The 20,400-nt window shown below is 38.7% G+C and overlaps 1 protein-coding gene across 15 annotated transcripts in view; it reads left to right on the top strand.

Annotated features, from left to right (window-relative positions):
- The window catches only part of DTNA (dystrobrevin alpha), a 395,762-nt gene that overhangs the window by 272,645 nt on the left and 102,717 nt on the right, over nt 1-20,400 (top strand). For all 15 annotated transcript variants that reach the window (XM_066246831.1, XM_066246840.1, XM_066246839.1 and 12 more), the window contains one exon: nt 18,360-18,573. In XM_066246831.1, the coding sequence (XP_066102928.1) occupies nt 18,360-18,573 (214 nt within the window). The remainder of the gene's footprint in view (nt 1-18,359; nt 18,574-20,400) is intronic.

The raw sequence follows: 20,400 nt of genomic DNA, 5'->3' as shown, positions 1-20,400 counted from the left end.
CTTATGCTAAAGGAGTAGCCTTTAGGTATTTCTTAGTAATAAATACTAATATCCCATTCATTTCTTTTTCAAACTATTGTTCCAGCCTATTCATTCTCTCTGCCTCATCTTTAAGTATGCGGATTTTTAGCTGCCTGTATCAGTTTTCTATCATCACATAACAAATTACCACACACTCAGCAGCTCAAAACAACACATTTATTATCTTAGTTACTGTAGGTCAGAAATGCAACACAGCATGACTGGGTTCTCAGCTCAGAGTGTCACTGGGCTGAAGTCAGAGTGCTGGCTAGGTCTGTGGTTTCCATCTGGCCCTCAGAGTCCAGGTTCCAAAAGGACTGGCTGTTGGCAGAATTCATCTCCTTGTGGTTGAAGCACTGAGTTCTAGTTCCTTGCTGACAGTCAGGGTACTGCTCTCAATTCCTAGAGGTCACCCATATTCCTTCCACATGGCTGCACAGGCTGCTCAGAGCATGGATGCTCACTGCTTCTTCCCGCTCAGCCAGAGTGTGTTTCTCTGACCTCCTCCTCTGGACCAGCCAGAGAAAACTCTACTTTTAAAGGATTCATGTGATTAGGTCAGGCCCACTGAGCTAATCTCCCTATCTTAAGGTCACCTTATTCAGGACCTTAACCATATCTGCAAAGTCCCTTCACAACAGTACCTGGGTTCATGTTTGATTGAATAACTGAGAAATGGAAAACATCGTGGGCCAGGAATCTGGGAGGCGGGAGATTGGGGGCATCTTAGGGTTCTGCCTATTGCACTGCCCAAGGCCATAGACCCTTTTTATTTTCCAGCTAATGACATATAGAACACTGGATGAAAAAGTCAAGTTTAAAGTAAAAATCTCAGGCAGAGAAACAGATCCCTAAGAAGGGAAGTATTTAAAAGAGAAAGATAGAAGGATGCTCTCCAGTCAAGGAGTCGGACAGAAGAGCAGGACTGTTTAGTTTGGGTAAAGAAGCAGCAGGTGGCAAACCTTTGGAACATAGTAATTAGCTTTGTTGTATTGCTCCAAATGTTGTTTGATACTCACTTTCGTTACTGATGCTGAATCATTCCAGACAGTTATTTAGAATAAAGAAATTTCATTTCTGAAATTCCCCCAAACTCCTCGTGGGGAAGTTGGTGGTGGCCGATTAAAATTTTTCACTATGTGACACAGCAGTGGGAACCCGCTCCTCTCCAGGCAGCCTGGACCTGTGGCGGGTGTTTCCCCTTTAATCAAAGCAAACTTCTGCTCTTCTTTTTAGTTGCTTTTATTTTTAAGATCTTAAAAATTCGGGGTTTTGTTTTCTTCTTAGTACTTTTGTTTTTAGGGAATGCCAGAAGCTCTATCTGATCAAACTGCTGCCTCTGCCCAACCTGTGAACTAAGCAGACACTTCTAGTCTTGTTTCTAGGTAACTGGATGTAACATCATCAGCTTCCTTTCCTATCTCCTGCTTCTGCATTATACAGGAAGCTATGCCAACTAAGCACTTTTACTCTCACAATTTAGGAAAGTGCGTCATCTTTAAATGCCCCAGTCAGTTGGGAAAGAGTAATTGCATACAAAGGAATGCCTTTCAAATTTCTTCTACCACATCTGATGGGTGCCAAAGCAAGATTCAATGACCTTCCGTGAGTGGCCTGCCACTCTATGTTCTTGGGAGCCTGTGTTCTTGGGCCCAGTGCCAGTCATCAGAGCAATGAAGAGATACCAAGAGGGCGCTGTCTCACAGCCGGGCTCCCGGGACCTCCAGGCTCTGTGGCACACAGAGGTAAAACAGAAGACAGTCTGGAGGACAGGGATGGTTGAATAGCCTCTCCCACGTAACCATTTGATTCTGATGCCACCTTGATTTAGTCCTCATCGAAGCTTTGTTGCCATTTGTTGTTATTATCAGTCACTCATTTATTTATAATTCAGTATGGACTGAGGTTTACTGCACGACAAGCATTATGCTCGACTATGAGGATGGAGGGAGAGAAGGGTGATATTTTTCCTTAGTGAACAAATTTAGTGTTAGAATAATTTAAAGTCTAGAATCTAATGAATGTGTTCTATTTATTATAAAGCTTCTGATATTGTAATATCAAGTGGTAGATATACCATAATACAGTGGTCCCCAAACTTTTTTGGGCCACAGACCAGTTTAATGTCAAAAAATATTTTCACAGACCGGCCTTTAGGATGGGATGGATAAATGCACAAAATAAAATTATACAGCCGGCATAAAAACTGTGGTATTTTTAAATATAATTGTCGAACTTACGAGACAAGCGTCAAGAGTGAGTCTTAGACGGATGTAACAGAGGGAATCTGGTCACTTTTTAAAAATAAAACATCGTTCAGACTTAAATATAAATAAAACGGAAATAATGTAAGTTATTTATTCTTTCTCTGCGGACCAGTACCAAATGGCCCACAGACCGGTACTGGTCCGCGGCCTGGGGGTTGGGGACCACTGCCCTAATACTTTGCAATATATACTCAGATCTAGCCTTTTAGTTCCCTTAGCAAACTTCCATTTTCTAAAGAAAAAAAAATTACTTATAAGTATGGTATTTAAAAGGAGTCAAATATACATATAGCTATTGAAATAAATTAAGGCTGTAGCTATTTTTAACCATTCATGGTGTTGGACTAGAAATTTTGTTTACCTCTTTTACAATCAAGAATTTAAAAATTCTGTTTATTTCTGGCAAGGAAAACAATATTAAGTGGCTTCCCTTGGATAAACACCAGATAAAGTCATATAATTGAGAATTTGACTTCTGTCTCCCACATATTAACAAAGTGCTATGGTAAACAGAGTCACTGTGGCCTCTGGCATCTAGGATTTTGGCCATCTGCCCAGGTCATGGTATGCAAGGAATAATATAGATACTGTGGGAAACCATGCTCAATATGTCCCATTGAGCTATCTTAGAATATGAGGCCAAAGGAAAGAATCTAGGGATTATCTGTAGTGTCTGGCAAACCATAGGCACTCTTTTCCATTCCCCAAGCACTGCTAAGCACCCAGTTTGAACAGGCATTATGCGAGTAGCCATGTGGAATGGAAAGATGAGCAAGACATAGTATATGTCCTCAAGCTGCTCAAAATTTATTGGAGTGGTTCTTAAGCTTCTCTCCCATGTAGCTTTGGGAGAATCTGAGGGAAGACACTGGCCCTTTCACCTGAAAACACACGTGGCCCTTAACATAAAATTTAGCTCATCATTTCAAAGACCCTCCTGTCCCCCAAAGCCCAATCAAAGATTAATTTTTTAAATGGAGGGAAAACTTATTGATAATAACTGTGGGAAATGCAGAGTGTCGTAAGTGTGAAGGTATCTGGGGCAACACAAGGGGGAGAGTAATTCCACCGAGGGCATAGAGTGGGTTTCCTCCGGGCAGGTGTGTGTGCAGCACCTGGGTAGATGGGGGGCTGAAGGCAGTTGCTGATGAAGGGAGCAGGCTGAGTAAAGGCAATGCAAGACAAGACAGCCACAGGAATATTCTGGAATTGTAAGAAGTCCAGTGTGATTCAAACAGAGGACTCAGAAGAAGGTGAAGATAAGGAGATGAGGTTAAAGATTAGCATACTTGAGTGTAAACATTGGTTTTAATGCTTAGAAGCTTCGGTTTTACTCAGTAGGCAACGGAGAATGGTATGACCAGAAACTGGAAGTGAATGATGAGGCTTACTGCAGAAATCGAAGTAAAAGTCAGTAACAGCTCATGAGACTGTAGGAAATGGTATGAGCATATTGAAGGAACCTATACAGAATTATCCAGTGAAGTCTAAAATGACTATCCAAAGGGGAGATAAAATACTAGATTCCCTTGTTTCTAAAGTTATTAAAAGTATTCTGGGCCTGACCTGTGGTGGCGTAGTGGATAAAGCATCAACCTGGAAATGCTGAGGTCGCCAGTTCGAAACCCTGGGCTTGCCTGGTCAAGGCACATATGGGAGTTGATGCTTCCTGCTCCTCCCTCCCTTCTTTCTCTTTCTTTCCCTCTCTCTCTCCTTTCTAAAATGAATAAATAAAAAAATTTAAAAAAAAGAAATTATAAAAAAAAGTATTCTGAACAAAGTTAAGCACTAGCAGTGAGAAATTATTGTTCAGACCATTCTTTTCATTTACCTTCTCATTATTTTACAATACTTGGTACAGTACTTTGAAAAATAATAGGCTTAATAAATGCTTGTTCAATTGAATTTTGTTAAATTTAATTTACAGTATGAGACCTATTGAGCCAACAATTATCTTACTTCATTTTGAATAAAGGTGCTGGTCTACAAAAACAATTTAAGCAATACTGAATACTTTCCCCTAGTCTTTTGAAGACTAGCATGCTAGTTGATTTGATTTTACACCAAAAATATGGTATAGACCTTTTCCGGAAGCTCTATTATTACATCATCTACATTAACCAAGACATTGAAGTGAAACTAAATTGTAATCTCTGTAGGATATGATGCATCTCTCCTCAGATCCTTAGCAAAGAGAACTACCTTGGTGATACAGGCATGCTTTGGGAGCAAGGAAGATGTTGAGTTTGGAAGCATAAGATAATTTGATGAGTGAGGTACTCAGATGTTTAGATTTATATTTTAAAAAGGTATGGCTCACTAGTGGAATTTAGATCTGAAAATTGTGTTTTTATTAACATTTTCTTTCCACACTCAGCATTTGGTTAATGTGGGAGATAACTAATATCGTCAGTGTAATCACATCAAAATACATTTATTGACTCTGGCCAAGCATACCACAGAACTGAGTTCTCTCCCCTAACCCCAAAAACTTTTTAAGCATTATTTTGTCATGATAAAAGTCATGATTGTATGCAAAAAAAAATTACTTCATTTGACAATGTCTTTACAGCTGGCTAATTTGCACATGGAGTTTTTTTTATCACAATGTTCCTGAAATTCTCATAACTTTTAAACAAATTCCTCTGTATTAAGGGAGCATCTATTTCCTCTTCCTCCTGTCTCTTGTCTAACTCCATCCTTGAAGTCATACCCAGAAGCAGTGGTTCTCAAAGTTCACTGTCTTTCTTTTTTTTTTTTTTTTTTTCAGAGAAAACATCTCTAGGTTATTTTGACATTTGATTATGCTGCATTCCCATCACCCAAAGTCCAATTGTCTTCCGTCACCTTCTAACTGGTTTTCTTTGTGCCTTTCCCCTCCCTCTCCTCCCCCGCCACCCCATAACCCCCACACTCTTGTCCATGTCTCTGAGTCTCATTTTTATGTCCTACCTATGTATGGAATTATATAGTTCTTAGTTTTTTCTGATTTACTTATTTCGCTCAGTATAATGTTACCAAGTTCCATCTATGTTGTTGTAAATTATCCGATGTCATCGTTTCTTATGGCTGAGTAGTATTCCATAGTATATATGTACCAAAGCTTTTTAATCCACTTGTCCACTGACAGACACTTGGGCTGTTTCCAGATCTTTGCTATTGTGAACAATGCTGCCATAAACATGGAGGTGCATTTCTTCTTTTGAAACAGTGCTATGGTGTTCTTGGGGTATATTCCTAAAAGTGGGATAGCTGGGTCAAAAGGCAGTTCAATTTTTAATTTTTTGAGGAATCTTCATACTGTTTTCCACAGTGGCTGCACCAGTCTGCATTCCCACCAGCAGTGCAGGAGGGATCCCTTTTCTCCACATCCTCGCCAGCACTTATTCTGTGTTGTTTTGTTGATGAGCACCATTCTGACTGGTGTGAGGTGATATCTCATTGTAGTTTTAATTTGCATTTCTCTAATGATTAGTGATGTTGAGCATTTTTTCATATGCCTATAGGCCATCTGTATGAACTCTTTGGAGAAGTGTCTATTCATTTCTTTCACCATTTTTTGATTGGATTGATTGTCTTCCTGGTGTTGAGTTTTACAGGTTCTTTATAAATTTTGGTTATTAACCCCTTATCAAACGTATTGTCAAATATGTTCTCCCATTGTGTAGTTTGTCTCTTTATTCTGTTCTTGTTGTCTTTAGCTGCGCAGAAGCTTTTTAGTTTGATAAAGTCCCATTTGTTTATCCCGTCTTTTATTTCACTTCCCCGTGGAGATAAATCGGCAAATATATTGCTGCGAGAGATGTCAGAGAGCTTACTGACTATGTTTTCTTCTAAGACGCTTATGGTTTTACGGCTTACATTTAAGTCTTTTAACCATTTTGAGTTTATTTTTGTGAATGGTGTAAGTTGGTGGTCTAGTTTCATTTTTTTGCAGGTAGCTCTCCAATTTTTTCAGCACCATTTGTTGAAGAGGCAAAGTTCACTGTCCTTCAAAATCACCTAAGGAGCGCTTAATGTAGGGATGCCCTGGCCATACCCCAGATCTGTGGAATCAGAACCAATCACTGCTCTAAAGATCATCTCTGGCTTTTGTGGCTGGACTGGTTGATGGGGTTCGGAATTTGCTGACATGGTGATTTGAAAATAAAACTAAGCATTACACTTGACAGGTTGCAAATTCTCAATCTTTCTATTTGCTTACTAAAAACTAGAGAAGTGTGAAATAATGGGCAATGGAAAAGTTTACTTAGTAACAGACCCTGCTTTCCAGTGAGCCCCCACACAAACTCCTTTGGCCCAGACAAGTCAATACAAGATCTGATGGTACCATCTTCATTCACTGCTCTGTGCTACTGGTTGCTTGATTTTCTTCTTGAACTATTCTCCCCTCCTCCTCAACAGGTACTCACATCCTGCTGTGATTCAGGAGCCAACTTGAACCCTGCCTCCTCCTCCTCCAAGCCTTCCCAAAGTTTCTAGCCCATAATAGCATCCCTGTATGTTGAGCTCTGGTATCTTATTTATTTAAATCTGTACTTTGAATGTGAGCTTTTCATAATGTAGTGTTTCATCTCAATCTCCAGTTTAGCCATATGAGTGTCTCTTCCCATGAGAATTACAATCTCTTTTATGGCCAGACTCTCATATTTTGTTAAATTACCTATAACATCAAGAATAATGTAATGTCGAATCTTTAAAATTACTGGTTGGATTTAATTTTTTTTTAAATGTTTTGGAATTTCATTTCTTGCTTCCTTTCCCAAGTCTGTATGTAGAAACATATGGCAGCCTTTCTCCATATGTTAATGGCTGTATGTGCAATAGACATGGTAAGTAGTGGTACACTGAAATTGAAATATCCTTTTTTTTTTCTCACAAGCTGAGGTTCTCTGAATTTCCAGACAAGTATTTGATCTGAAAGTGAACTAAAATAGTCATCACTGTGATATAATCTCACATGGCTTTATAATATATTACATTTATTAAGAGAAAAACAAACCTGAAATTATAGAAGAAAGATTGTATCTTTATAACTGACACAGTGAAACAAAGAATTGAAAGAGAGAAATTATTATAATTTTATCTGAACGTGACAGTAAATTTTAATGACTGTTTTCTCTCAAAATGTATGTAGTGCTTTTCAGTTTAATGTTTTCTGTGTAAATTTTTATTTTTTCTAAGAATACCGGTAAGATAAAAAAAAGATGACTATTATTATTCCCATTTTACAAATGAAGAAACCCTTGAGATTAAGTCTATTATCACCAAGCCCATTGTTTTCTCTATAAGAGAAAATAGATTACACTGGGGAACAATTTTTTTTTCATTTTCTGTTGCATGAGGTTTTAGAACTGTTTCTATATATTTCTGCATCACTGACTCCAAATCTGAAATTCGTTTTTTGGTGCATGCTCTAGTTTTTATGCAATTTTAAGTTCATTTTGTTACAGTTAATGACATGCATTGGTTTTTAAAAATGCCTTTTGCTCTTCCCATGGTTTGACGTGAACCTAAGACCACAGCAGTGACTGTTATTTCTGTCTGATCCATACAAAGGGCATCAGCAAGAAAAAATAGCATATGATCGCATATCCTAATATTCCTTCAGCAATACGACCTATCCCACACTCAGAGACAATCCTGGTTTCAGTTTGCAATGGTTTTATATCTTCTAAGGATGAAGAAAGTGAACATGGTGATCAAGTGTATTTTGATAAGATGCATGAGGAAATGGTTGTAGAATCTGAAGGGTCTTCTTCTGATGCCAAGCAGTCATTAACCCCTCAGCAGTTTAGCCAACCTGAATTGAGTGACTTAGAGATTTGGGCCTCTCAAAGAAAGCAGCTGAGTTATTAGCCTCCAGGCTTCAAGAAAAGAATGTACTTCACTGGTCAGCTAAAGTATCCCATTTCAGGAAGCGTGAACAAATGTTTGTGGACTTTTTTTCTGAAGACAAACACTTTGTTTACTGTCATGATATCAGTAGTCTTCTCAGCCAGCTAGGTGTTACCACTTACAGTCCAACAGAATGGCGGCTATTTCTTGACAGTTCTAAACGGAGTCTGAAATGTGTTCTCCTAAACAATGGTAATGTTTATGCAGCAGTTTCAATTGGTTATTCAACTCATCTGCAAGAAGATTATAATGACATAAAAATTGTTCTCAACTTTCTGAAGTATGAGGAGCATAACTGGATCATTTGTGTGGATCTTAAAATGGTAAATTTCCTGCTAGGACAACAGAGAGGTTTCACAAATAACCTTGCTTTCTGTGTTTGTGGGACAGCTGAGCTCGGGAGAAATACTGGACACAGAAGGAGTGGCCAAAACGTGAAGCTCTGGAAGTAGGGATGCAAAATATTGTGAATAAACCTGTAGTTAATCGAGACAGGATCATTTTTCCCCCACTTCACATCAAACTTGGCTTAATGAAGCAGTTTGTTCAGCAGTTTGTTTGAATAGAGAAAGTGAATGCTTTCAACATATTATTTCTGCTTTTCCTGACTTGTCTTTTGAGAAGATAAAAGCAGGTGTATTCAATGCACCTCAAATTCGAACCCTCACACGTGATGAAGAATTTGCCAGGAAGATGAATAAGGAGGAGAGAGCAGCATGGCAGTCTTTTGTGGCAGTTACAAAGAACTTCCTTGGAAACAAAAAAGCAGAAAACTATGAACTTGTGGTTCAAAGGATGCTGTTGGCTTTTCGCGACATTGGATGTAACATGAGCACTGAGATTCACTTCCTGAACAGTCATCTTGATAAGTTTCCTGAAAATCTTGGAGCTGTTAGTGATGAGCAGACTACTGCTGGAGCATCAAATGAAATTGTCCTCAACAAGTACACAAATGCAAGAGCTACAAATGCAAATTTTTGCCTGAATAGAATTTAAATAAATTTTGTGCAAATTTTATGATTAAAATAAGTGTTTTAATATGTTCTATTTTGAAATTGTTGACAAATTCTGATGCAGTCATATCTTTTAGTGTATTAGTATATTTACTGCATTATATAAATTATTATATTTTCACAAAGATGATGCCCAAGAAGACATTCTACTCCATTATGTTAAACTAAATGTTGAAAATTTTACAATAAGATGAAAACCTAAAATCTTGAATTGCAAAAAAACTGTAGCTTACATAGAAAAACTAATGTCAGATTTGAGATCAGCACACTCTAATTAGGTAAGAACAAGTGTTTTTGTGGATGCATCAAAAATTTTGATCCCCAGTGTTATTATTGTAGCACACTTAATGTGCTTGCTTGATGAATATCTCTATTCCCCACCTGTAAGTTCTGTATGGTCGAAGACCACCTAGCTTGTCAATGCTCATTCTAGAACAGCGCTGCCACATAATAAGGACAAAAAAATGCTTGTTTTATGAATGAAGTTTTTAGTCTCTGAAAGAAAGCTAGTTAGTGGCTTAGGATAATAATGAGTTAGAAGAGAAACCTGGGAGTCATTCTGAACTCCCAAGGGGAATGGCTCCTCCCTCACCTCTTCATACCCCATCCCTGTGGCTGCTTGCCCCACTTGTGAAATTCCTTAAAACCATTTTTACTTAAAGTTTGCTTGGCATTTAGAATACTGAATGAAATTTCCATTTGAGAGCTGTCATATGAAAAAGACAATGCTGATATGTGTGTTCATCTTTTAGTTCCAAAGACATCAGAACTTTATTGGATAACTAGAAGAATGAGACACCATAATTAACTTTTCTACAAGTCAACAAACATATTTTAAGAACATGCTATGTCAAAAAACACCATTTGGCACTTCAAACCTGCAGCATAAACTAATCAGAAATACCACCTGAACTTGATTCCCATATTCTGAAGAGTGTGGGTATAATGGAAATTTTATCTAGAAATACTGCAGTGAAGGTCAGGGAACTTAGGTCTAGGGAGGAGAGAATTGAGTTTTCAGGAGAAATGACCTATCTCCATTACTATGGGATTTTATGAGTAAGTCCAATCTGCATTTACCTGCATGTCTCAGATATGGGAAAACAAGTCACAGCAAAGACTCAGACACCAGTCACCATCACTTCAAGCATGAGTAGCAAGAATGCATACGGGTGGAGAGGGTGGGTATGTAGATTCACTCACACACACACACCATCTAGAGTGCACATGCTGAAGGATACATATATTCCCAAAGTCATGTGGCATCCCTTTGGCATATCAACAAATTATCTCCGATTCCCAGCCTAATTGCAGTTTCTCTTTTACATAATTTAGAAAGCAATATAATAATGCAATAAGTGACCGTCCTATAGATGTAAATCTCAAACCTCTCTAAAACAATGTGTATAGACATAATTACATCAATCATTCATAAACTATAGAAATTATTTGATAATTACCAGCTTCTTGCAGCATACCTCACAACCTAAGAGGACATAGCAGGCTGTCTTGATGTGAGAGGAATGAAAACTGATTTTGAGCACCGCTTCTCATCATTTAATGTGAATATACATTGGGGACATTGTTAAACTGTGGATTCTGATTCTTTAGGTCTGGGGATGGGGGTCATGAGAGTCTGCATTGCTGCAGACCAAGTGCCTTGCAACTCCCAATCAGTGGTCCTCAACCCCCGGGTCGCGGACCCGTACCAGTCAGTGGGCCATTTGGTACCAGTCTGCAGAGAAAGAATAAATAACTTACATTATTTCCGCTTTATTTATACTTAAGTCTGAACAATGTTTTTATTTTTAAAAAATGACCAGATTCCTTCTGTTACATCCATCTAAGACTCAGTCTTGACGCTTGTCTCGGTCACGTGATACATTTATCCGTCCCACCCTAAAGGCCGGTCCGTGAAAATGTTTTCTGACATTAAACCGGTCCGTGGCCCAAAAAAGGTTGGGGACCACTGTTCTAGACCAGCCACAATGGCATCACCGGGAAGCCATTTTCCAAAATTGCAAGTGATTCCAATGTGCCCCACTCCTCCAAAATTATGGAAGTGAAATCACTGTAAGATGATTGGTTACTGAGCTTCCCTAGCTGCTCTAAAGGTTTATAAGTGAGTAGTTCTCACAGTCACCTGGAGAGCTTTGTCAAAACATTTAACCCTCTGCTAAATGTTGGAATCAGTGAGTGGTCAAGTCTGGGCTTGGTAATTTTGAAGAGATCTCCAAGTGATTTAGAAAAAGGACATCAGGCTTAGATTCACTGACCCAGTCTCTATGCTGTGGTTCAGGAAAGGCTGGCCCTGGACTAATTCATGAGCTAGACTAAAACCTGAAGTTGTCTTTTGATAGTCATATACTTTCTGTGCCCTTTTTTTTCATGTTTTACCCTATTTATATGATTCTACTACTTCCAATAAAGTATATGACATCAGTCATTTCTATTACTGTACTTATAAATGAGTTTGGCATTTTTGCACTTTCCCCAGGGACACTTGGATTTAAGTCATCTCTAACTGTGAACTAAGATTCCATCTCCTATTAACATAGTGTAACACATTAGCGACATCACTTGAGAGTCGCAAACTTTACTCATGTGGGAACTCTCCCCTCCACACTCCCCCCCCCCGCAACTTAGCCGTTTTCAACATGAGTTTTCTTGCATTTAAGACAAACTATTGAAGTTTCGTTTATTTCCAAACGTATTAATAATTAATGTCTGCAATTAACATTAATATTATTTTTCAGATTCTATGGAGTACTAAATGCTACTTTTAAGAACACCTTTTGTTTATATGGTTAATGTTAACTAAATAATCTCACTATGCAAACTGTTGCCTTTTCTAGTATATTAGTGTAAAATGTATACAGTTCTATGGATGAGGAAACTCCACTTCCTATCTCCTGTACCTAATAGCAGGTGCTTTATGGTGGACAGTTATAGTTTGAGAACTATTTAGTAAAATGTGCGCAGTGCCATCTAGTGGTTTATCATCATTGTTACAAACCTAGATGTCATTTTCTAAAATGATTTGTTAGTTCAACAGAAAGCAACATATTTATCCAATTGTCAGACTTTAAAACAGACCTCTTCATAACTACATCATAACTCAACTTAGCACATTTCTTATTGCTCATATTTAATTCAGCAAAAGAATTGTGATACTTATCTTTCTCAGTAATAATTTGTCCATATTGAATTATGCTTATTATTCACTAAATGCTGTGTTAAGTGCTTTACATCGATTACCTCACTAATCCCTAAAATTACCCTTGTAAGGGAGGAATCATAACTGTCCCCATTTCACGAATGAGAAAAACTGAAACTTACGGAAGGAAGTTACATGACTTGCCCAAGGTCATCGTTAGTTGAGGAGCCAGCAGAAACCCAACTGACTGCCTGGGAGTCTGCACAATTCTACTCCGTGACCTGGACCTCCAAAATAAATTACCAATGAAATAAAGTTTCCAAGAAACCTTTATGCAAGAGGGCCTTCCTCCCCAGGTCTCTAATTATCACATATAGTAACACCAGTTCAAACTCGACTAACTCAGCATTTATGACAGCTAACCTGAATAAGTATCTGCTTTTGTGACTGAGATGTGGTTTGTGTTTGTTTTATAGAGCTTACATAACATATGCTCAAATTATATGCTAATTAGTTTATTGATTTTGGAGAACTGAGCTAAAATGTAAGTTTGGATTCACAAATCTTATAAATTAATTAGAACATAAGATGGTTGTAAATCAAAAGGTGTTTAATTATTTTGATGCTGATAGCTATCATTTGGTGAGTACCTTTTGTGTGCCAAGCCCTATGGTCAGCACTTATATAACTTCCTCGGGATGGTATTAGTTTCTTTATTTCTAAAAAGGAATAATAAAATTTATAAGGTGTAATCACTTGCTCACGTGTTTAGTTATTAATGAAGCCAAGGTGAAACCTCAGTCTTTGTGATTACAAAATCTGTGTGCTTTACACATTGCCACTTCTGGGAAATAGGTACATATAATTAGTGTTCATGGTTACAGTTTATCTGTGTACTGCCACTCCCTCTGCAGAAGCACCGCTGTCTCACCAGGACTAGGGCCATGAGCTGCAGCTCTTCCACATTCCTGTGCAGCTCCTTTTCTTTCATCCCTTACAGTCAGAAGTGATTTTTTTTATTTAATTAATTGTGTTTACATAGATTCTAGGGTCATCTAGAATTCATCCCTCCTCCCCCATATTCCCCTCAACATCTCCCTTGCCCCCCTCCCCACAGTCCCCTCCCCCCTTCTCTTCAGGTTTACCCCATCCTATCATCCCCTTTCCCTCTGTCCTCTTTTCCTCTGGTCCCTTTGATCTCTCCTCTGTCTCAATTCCGTTCCTCAGTTCATATTGTTCCTTGGATTCCTCAAATGAGTGAGGTCAGATGATATTTTTCTTTCTCTGCCTGACTTATTTCACTCAACATAATAGTTTCTAGGTTCATCCATGTTGTCGCAAATGGTAATATTTCCTTCTTTTACATGGCCCCATAGTATTCCATTGTGTATATGTACCACTGCTTTTTAACCCACTTGTCCACAGACGGACACTTGGGTTGTTTACAGATCTTCGCTATTGTGAACAATGCTGCCACTGTGGACAACAGTATGGAGATTCCTCAAAAAATTAAAAATGGATCTGCCTTTTGACCCAGCCATCCCACTTTTAGAAATATATCCCAAGAACACCATATCACCGACTGAAAAAAAGAAATGCACCCCCATGTTTATAGAAGTGATATTTTAAGCTGCATTTCTGATCATGTTACTTTCCTATCTAAAAACCTGTGTCTTCACACTTTCAGCACAAACACCCAAATACTATCATGGCTACAGTGTTTGCCTTAGCTTGTACTTTCTGGCCCCTTCACAACCATAGCAGAATCCAGTTTTGTACCTATCTCACTAAGTCATAATTTCTGATTATCTGTTTATGTGACTGAGAGTCACATAGGCGACCCCTTAAGACTGTTAGCTCCCTGGGGCAGGAGCCACGTCTGCATTGTTTGCCACTGAGTCCCTGCACATAGTTAGGAAACCTAGTTTTACTTGTCATTAATAGTTATCTAGTCTCACAGCCATAATTAGCATTTCATTTTTCCTCGTATTGAGATTTTCAGTGTGTGGAAACACAAATATAGAAGATGTTTATTTTTAGCAATTTCATATGACTTCTAGCTATTTTATTTGCCCATATTATTACTTCTTGTGTTACATGCCCTATTCCAAGCATTTTTCAGGCATCACCCCATTTAACCTTCATAGTAATCATTTGAGGGAAGATGCCATAATCAGTACCACCTTTCTAAGATGAAGACTCGTAGGAGCCCGGTAACCTGACAGATAATATACCTAGGATTCAGACCAAGGCTTTTGTGATTCTTCAGGACTCTACCTGATTGCCTCTTTAGCAATCAGATGCATTTTCACTGTTCAGTCATTTTCTTGCCGTGTGCTTGCTTAGACAACAGATATTTATTAAGCTCCTATGATGTGTGAGACTGGGAGTATGAGCAGTTTTCACGATAGACAGAGGCTCCTCCTATGGCACAGACTATGCGAGAGGAAAGGGACACCAGCTGGTCTGCACAGAGAGTTCACTAGGTAATGCGGAAGAACAGGATTCTCAGGTGGCATGTAGAAGGGGTACAAAACCTAGAGTGGGGGAGGCAGAAAGACATCCTGGAAGTGGTGCTCACACTAACGCCTGATGGATGAGACCTGGATGAGAAGTGAGGCCCGATCAGAAGGAACTTTGCAAGCCATGTTGAAGAGTTGAATTTCAACTTAATGGGAAGTTTTTAAAGCACTTGAAGCAGCATACAAGTGACATGTCAGATATGCAGTTCAGAGTTATCATCCTGGCTACAGTGTTTTAGAAAGAATTGGAGTGGAGAAAGAATGAAGATGAAAAAACTGACTTAGTCAACCAGTTTGAGATAATAATGGTGATGGAATTGGGTGATGGGAACAAGGGTCATGAAAATGGAGGAATTAAAATGATATATTAAAGGTAGAGTCCATAGGACTCGGTCGTTATGTGAGATAGGAGGACCCAGGAATGAAATCTAGATTCTAAGTGGAACAGGGAAGTAGTGAGGGGGTTGAAGCCATTCATCCGGGAACGGAAGGCCAGAGAAAGCGGTTTTGGCAGAGAGGAGATGAGGGTAGGCTGGGCAAGCAGAAGCTGATGTGCCTAATGGACGCTTCCACACACCTGTGGATACGTTGTCCACTTCCGTGGACCTGTATGATTCCACCCCTGGGAATCCTGAAAGCTTCCTATGCCCACAAAGACTCACCAGGAGAGACCAAAGCATCCAGATTCCCTCTCTCTCCCAGCAGCCATTTCTCTTTCTTGGCTTGTAGCCATCTCCCTCCTATGTTCAACTTCACAGTTCATATGCTTCTTCTCCAATGCCTGTTTCACATGACCCATAGTCAGGAACCAGATGAGTATCCAGATACCAGTGAGAAGGACAGGCCAGATCTCTTCATCACCGCTCTTTTTCTACCCTACACCCAGACATATCCCCAAGGAATAGATCCAGAGAATCTGTAGATCAATTTTGTAGGAAATAATCATAGCAATTGCATCTTTTTTCCTCAAAAACATTAAATAAATAAATTAAACTTACAGATGTTATTTCTTTGGGAGTGTCATGGTTGCTAAATTAAAAAATTGGATAAATAACATTTAAAAATACAAATAATTTCTCCCTGGCCAGTTGGCTCAGAGGTAGAGCATTGGCTGGGCGTGTGGAAGTTTTGGGTTCGATTCCCGGCCAGGGCACACAGGAAAAGCACCCATCTGCTTCTCCACCCCTCCCCCTCTCCTTCCTCTCTATCTCTCTCTTCTCCTCCCATAGCCAAGGCTCCATTGGAGCAAAGTTGGCCCAGGCACTGAGGATGGCTCCATGGCCTCCACCTCAGGTGCTAGAATGGCTCCAATTCCAATGGAGCAACACCCCCAATGGGCAGAGCATCGCCCCCTAATGGGCATGCCCAGTGGATCCTGGTCGGGTGCATGTGGGAGTCTGTCTCTTTGCCTCCCCGCTTCTCATTTCAGAAAAATACAAATATATATAATTTCCTTGTGTGATATAGAAGGTTGCAAATTTGAATTTAGCCAAATTTAACAATTAATTCATTTGAAAAATAATTTATATTGCTCTGCCAGAAGCCAGAGATGTACCCAAAATTTTTTTACATGACTCAATTTGTTCATTTGCTTATACATAACGTGTTGTGTCTATGTACCAGTCACTACTGCTTTTGACTTTATGCATTTCCCATTTAAGGAACACCATACTCACTTCATAAATTAGGAAAGTGAGGCTCTAAGTCTTCCAGGCTAAGAGCATATGCACTAGAAGTAGAAAAGGCAGATTTGAACTTCAGGCTTCGGACTCCAAATCTTCTGCTTTAGACTCCAAGTCCAGGAGTTCAATGATGTTAGTTTTGTTTTCTTAAATATCATGTCAGAAATTATCAAAGAGGTAGGAGACTAAAACGTGGAGTAGGTGGTGGAAAAACATATGTGCCATGCACATCTCTTAGGAACTGGAACCTGTGCTTCGTTGAGAAAGACACATGTTATTTTCAAACGCAAAAGTGTAATGGAAATTGAACCAACTTGATGAAATTGCGGAGAAACTGGCACTCTTATACATGATTGGTGGGAATGTAAAATAGTACAACTACTTTGGAAAACACTTTGGAAGTTTTCAAAAATGAATCATACAACATAGCCACTTCTTTCCTAAGAACTTACCAAAAGAAATGGAAGCACATTTTTATACAAAGGTTTGTACATGACTGTTCATAGCAACTTTATTCTTTATCAACTAAAACCAGAACAACGCAAATGTCCATCAACAAGTATGTAGACAACCAAATTGTTATATACCTATAACAAACTATTAATACATCCAACAACATAGATGACTCTCAAAATAATTACACTAAGTAAAAGTATCCAGATCAAAAAAAAAAGTACACACTGGGTGATTTCACTTATATAGAATTCTAGAAAATCATGACAGAAGGCAAATCTGTGGTTTCCTGGGATGGGAAGAGGGATGAATTACAAAGGAGCATGAGGAAACTCTTGGAGGTGATGGAACGTTCATTGTCTTGATTGTGTTGATGGTTTCTTGGATGTCATAACAAGATTTCAAGACAGACAAAAATAGAAGTTGATTTCTTGACTACCTTAGTGAAAGTAGCCGTGATTTAAGTTAAATGAGCTAGTCAATGATGTAGCCAAAAAACAATTTGTTCTTGACCAGTGTAGCTGTGATCTATGACTTAGTTATGCTGCTGCATTTTAGCGATTTTTCCATATCCCCCATAACCTTATACTACTGAAAATATATAAATGATAATATTTTAAATCCTCAAGTGCAGTTTTCATATCCTCACAAATATTAGAATTTACATGTTGTGTTGTTTTTTCTCTTTCTTTCTTTCTTTCTTTTTTTTTTTTAGTGGTTAGCATGTACAATAGAAAAATGCTTACAGGCCAGATAGACTTGTTAACTATAATCACAAGTAGTATCTACTTCAAAGTTGCCGAGAAACTAGATCCTTAAGTGTTCTCACCACAAAAAGGAAATGATAATTATGAAACATGATGGAGGTGTTAGCTAACACTATGGTGGTAATCAGATTGCGATATATATTTATCAAATCAACACAGTATACCCCTTCAAGTTACACAACGTTAAATATCAATTATATGCCCCATTTTTTTAAAGAAGCCAGCTAGACTTGGATTTGAATACCAGTTTTATCATTGACTAAATTTGGGTTTTGTCAGTTAACTTCCCTGATCCTGTTTCCTCACATGTAACTTGGAGATAATAGCTATATTTCAAAGGTCATTATGAAGACTAGAAATAACTATCTGCTATGGTTTTCATCTGCTTGCTGTTATTCATTGTACCTCAAGTCCCTGAAATCATGCACTGAGTGCATATATATACTTACGTCAGCCCCTACGAAGGTCAAACACATACGGAAGCCTGTGAGGAGCCATGATAGCTGATATGTGTAAAATAATGAATTTAGCTTTCTTTGCACTTTGGGCTGATGTGTACTCTGCCTTAATTGCATGTAGTGCACCTGGTGGACATTTGGAACGTCATAGAAGCATTGCGGGAAAATGCTCTGAACAACCTGGACCCCAACATAGAACTCAATGTGGCACGCTTGGAGGCAGTGCTGTCCACCATTTTTTACCAGCTCAACAAGCGGATGCCAACAACTCACCAAATCCACGTGGAGCAGTCCATCAGCCTCCTGCTTAACTTCCTGCTGGCAGCCTTTGATCCGTAAGTGCCTTCTGAATGTCTGTTACTTTATACATGTTCCCCTTGTCCTTCTTGGTCTTTGTTGCAAATAATTTTTTTGAGTAACCTACTGCCTCCTTTGTCTTGATCAGATACTTATTTTAATAAAGTTTCTATGTGTTTCATATAAATTTTAAATGCTATGAAACAGACTAGAGAGTAAAATACCGCCATAGGAAATTGAGTACAATTGTATTTTATGCCCTGACCTTTATTTAACTCATACCACCCTTGCTACAAGCTGTGGACACTTCAAAGTGTTACTTGTCTGTGAAATGATTTAGTGAAGCGTTAAGCAAGAGGATGTTTTTAACTCTCTTCTTTGCAAATTGCTAAAGACAGTGTTTCAGAGGTGAAGTGACAAGACCCTAGAGCAAACACTGAGAGATTGGAAAGGGTTTCTTGACCAGTCTAGTGAAAGTAGCGATGACTTGCATTAAATGAACTGGTCAATAACATGCCACATAAAACAGACTGATGCTATCCACACACCACAGTTGAAATGTAGCCTCATTATCATACAATCTCCCTCATGGAATCAGAGAATTTCAGATCTGGCTGAGATCTTAAAAACTGTTCTTCCACATCTTTCATTTTACGGATGAAGGAACTGAAGCACAAAAAGCCCATCGCCTGCCCAGTGCCCCTCAGCACGTTAGTGGCAGAGTGGGTACGCAGGTATTCAGCTAAGATTCATTTTCCAAGGCATACATGGCAGCCTTGTAAAATCTAAAATCTCTCCTGAATTACATTATCAGCCTAAAATTTCAAAGGGGGTCTTGTTAATAGCCCTTGGTCTAGAGATTGTATGACTGCCTTCACTTTCACTACCTGTTTGGAATTTTAAAAAGGAAAATTACTAATTTGACCTTTCAGCAATCACATTTTAAGACTCTCAGAAGAGTTTTCTCAGTCTCTCAGTCTCATTGTCTGGCCAGTGCTTGGAAATAGTTAAGCCCAGTACTGGAGATGATCCAGCCAGGCCAATGTTGTTATGCCACTCACTTACAAAAGTCACCAGCTGTCACTTAGCAACCTAGAGTGGTAACAGAATTGTTTGTGCTCAGTTTGACCAGTATCGGTTATTGTTTCTGTGATACTTATATTTTGAGAAATTCTCAAGTTGGAGTAAACAATTTTAAAACAAACAACTCAGCATGATAGACTATTTGCTCAGTCTGTATAGATTTCAAAGCTGATATACTGCTTTGGGCTAATCACTATGGTAACCAAGCAGGGCAGTTAGCAAGGCTCTGGTTCCACATGACAGGTAGCAGAATGGAACCAGGCCATGGAACGTCTATAACTGCATTTCTATCCTGTCCCCTTAACAAGAGCATGGCAGCTTTCAGACTTGCCACTTAAGTTTTTAGGGGACTTATCTGTTATCAGTGTAACAATAGAAAATGTAAAAATATATGTATATATAATTTCCTGCTAACTCTTAGAGTATTGCTAGAGGATTCATAAGGAACCAAAGCTGAAAAATAAACACACCTACGTAGAGAGATCTTTTTGTAGAGATGCAGAGACGCATTCACAAAGAGACCTCGGTCTGAAGATACTTCTGCCTTCCATAGCAAGGGAGTATATGCAGTTTCTACTGATACTCACATTTCCCTTGGTGGCTTTTTACATTTTAGACAATGTAAGATAGAAGCTATCAGGAAGTACTGAAACCTGAAAATACAACTTAGAAGTGAATGTAAGAAGAGAAACAAGAATAAAATAAATGTTCGATTCTATTTCTTATCATTTTAGACTCCAGTTTGTCCACATGAGATCCAGTATGGAGATCTGATGTCACTT

The sequence above is a fragment of the Saccopteryx bilineata genome, chromosome 11 (assembly GCF_036850765.1).
Source record: "Saccopteryx bilineata isolate mSacBil1 chromosome 11, mSacBil1_pri_phased_curated, whole genome shotgun sequence".
NCBI classification, from domain to species: Eukaryota; Metazoa; Chordata; class Mammalia; order Chiroptera; family Emballonuridae; genus Saccopteryx; species Saccopteryx bilineata.
The sequence above is the reverse complement of the archived record's forward strand: the minus strand, read 5'-3'. Positions and strand labels throughout refer to the sequence as shown.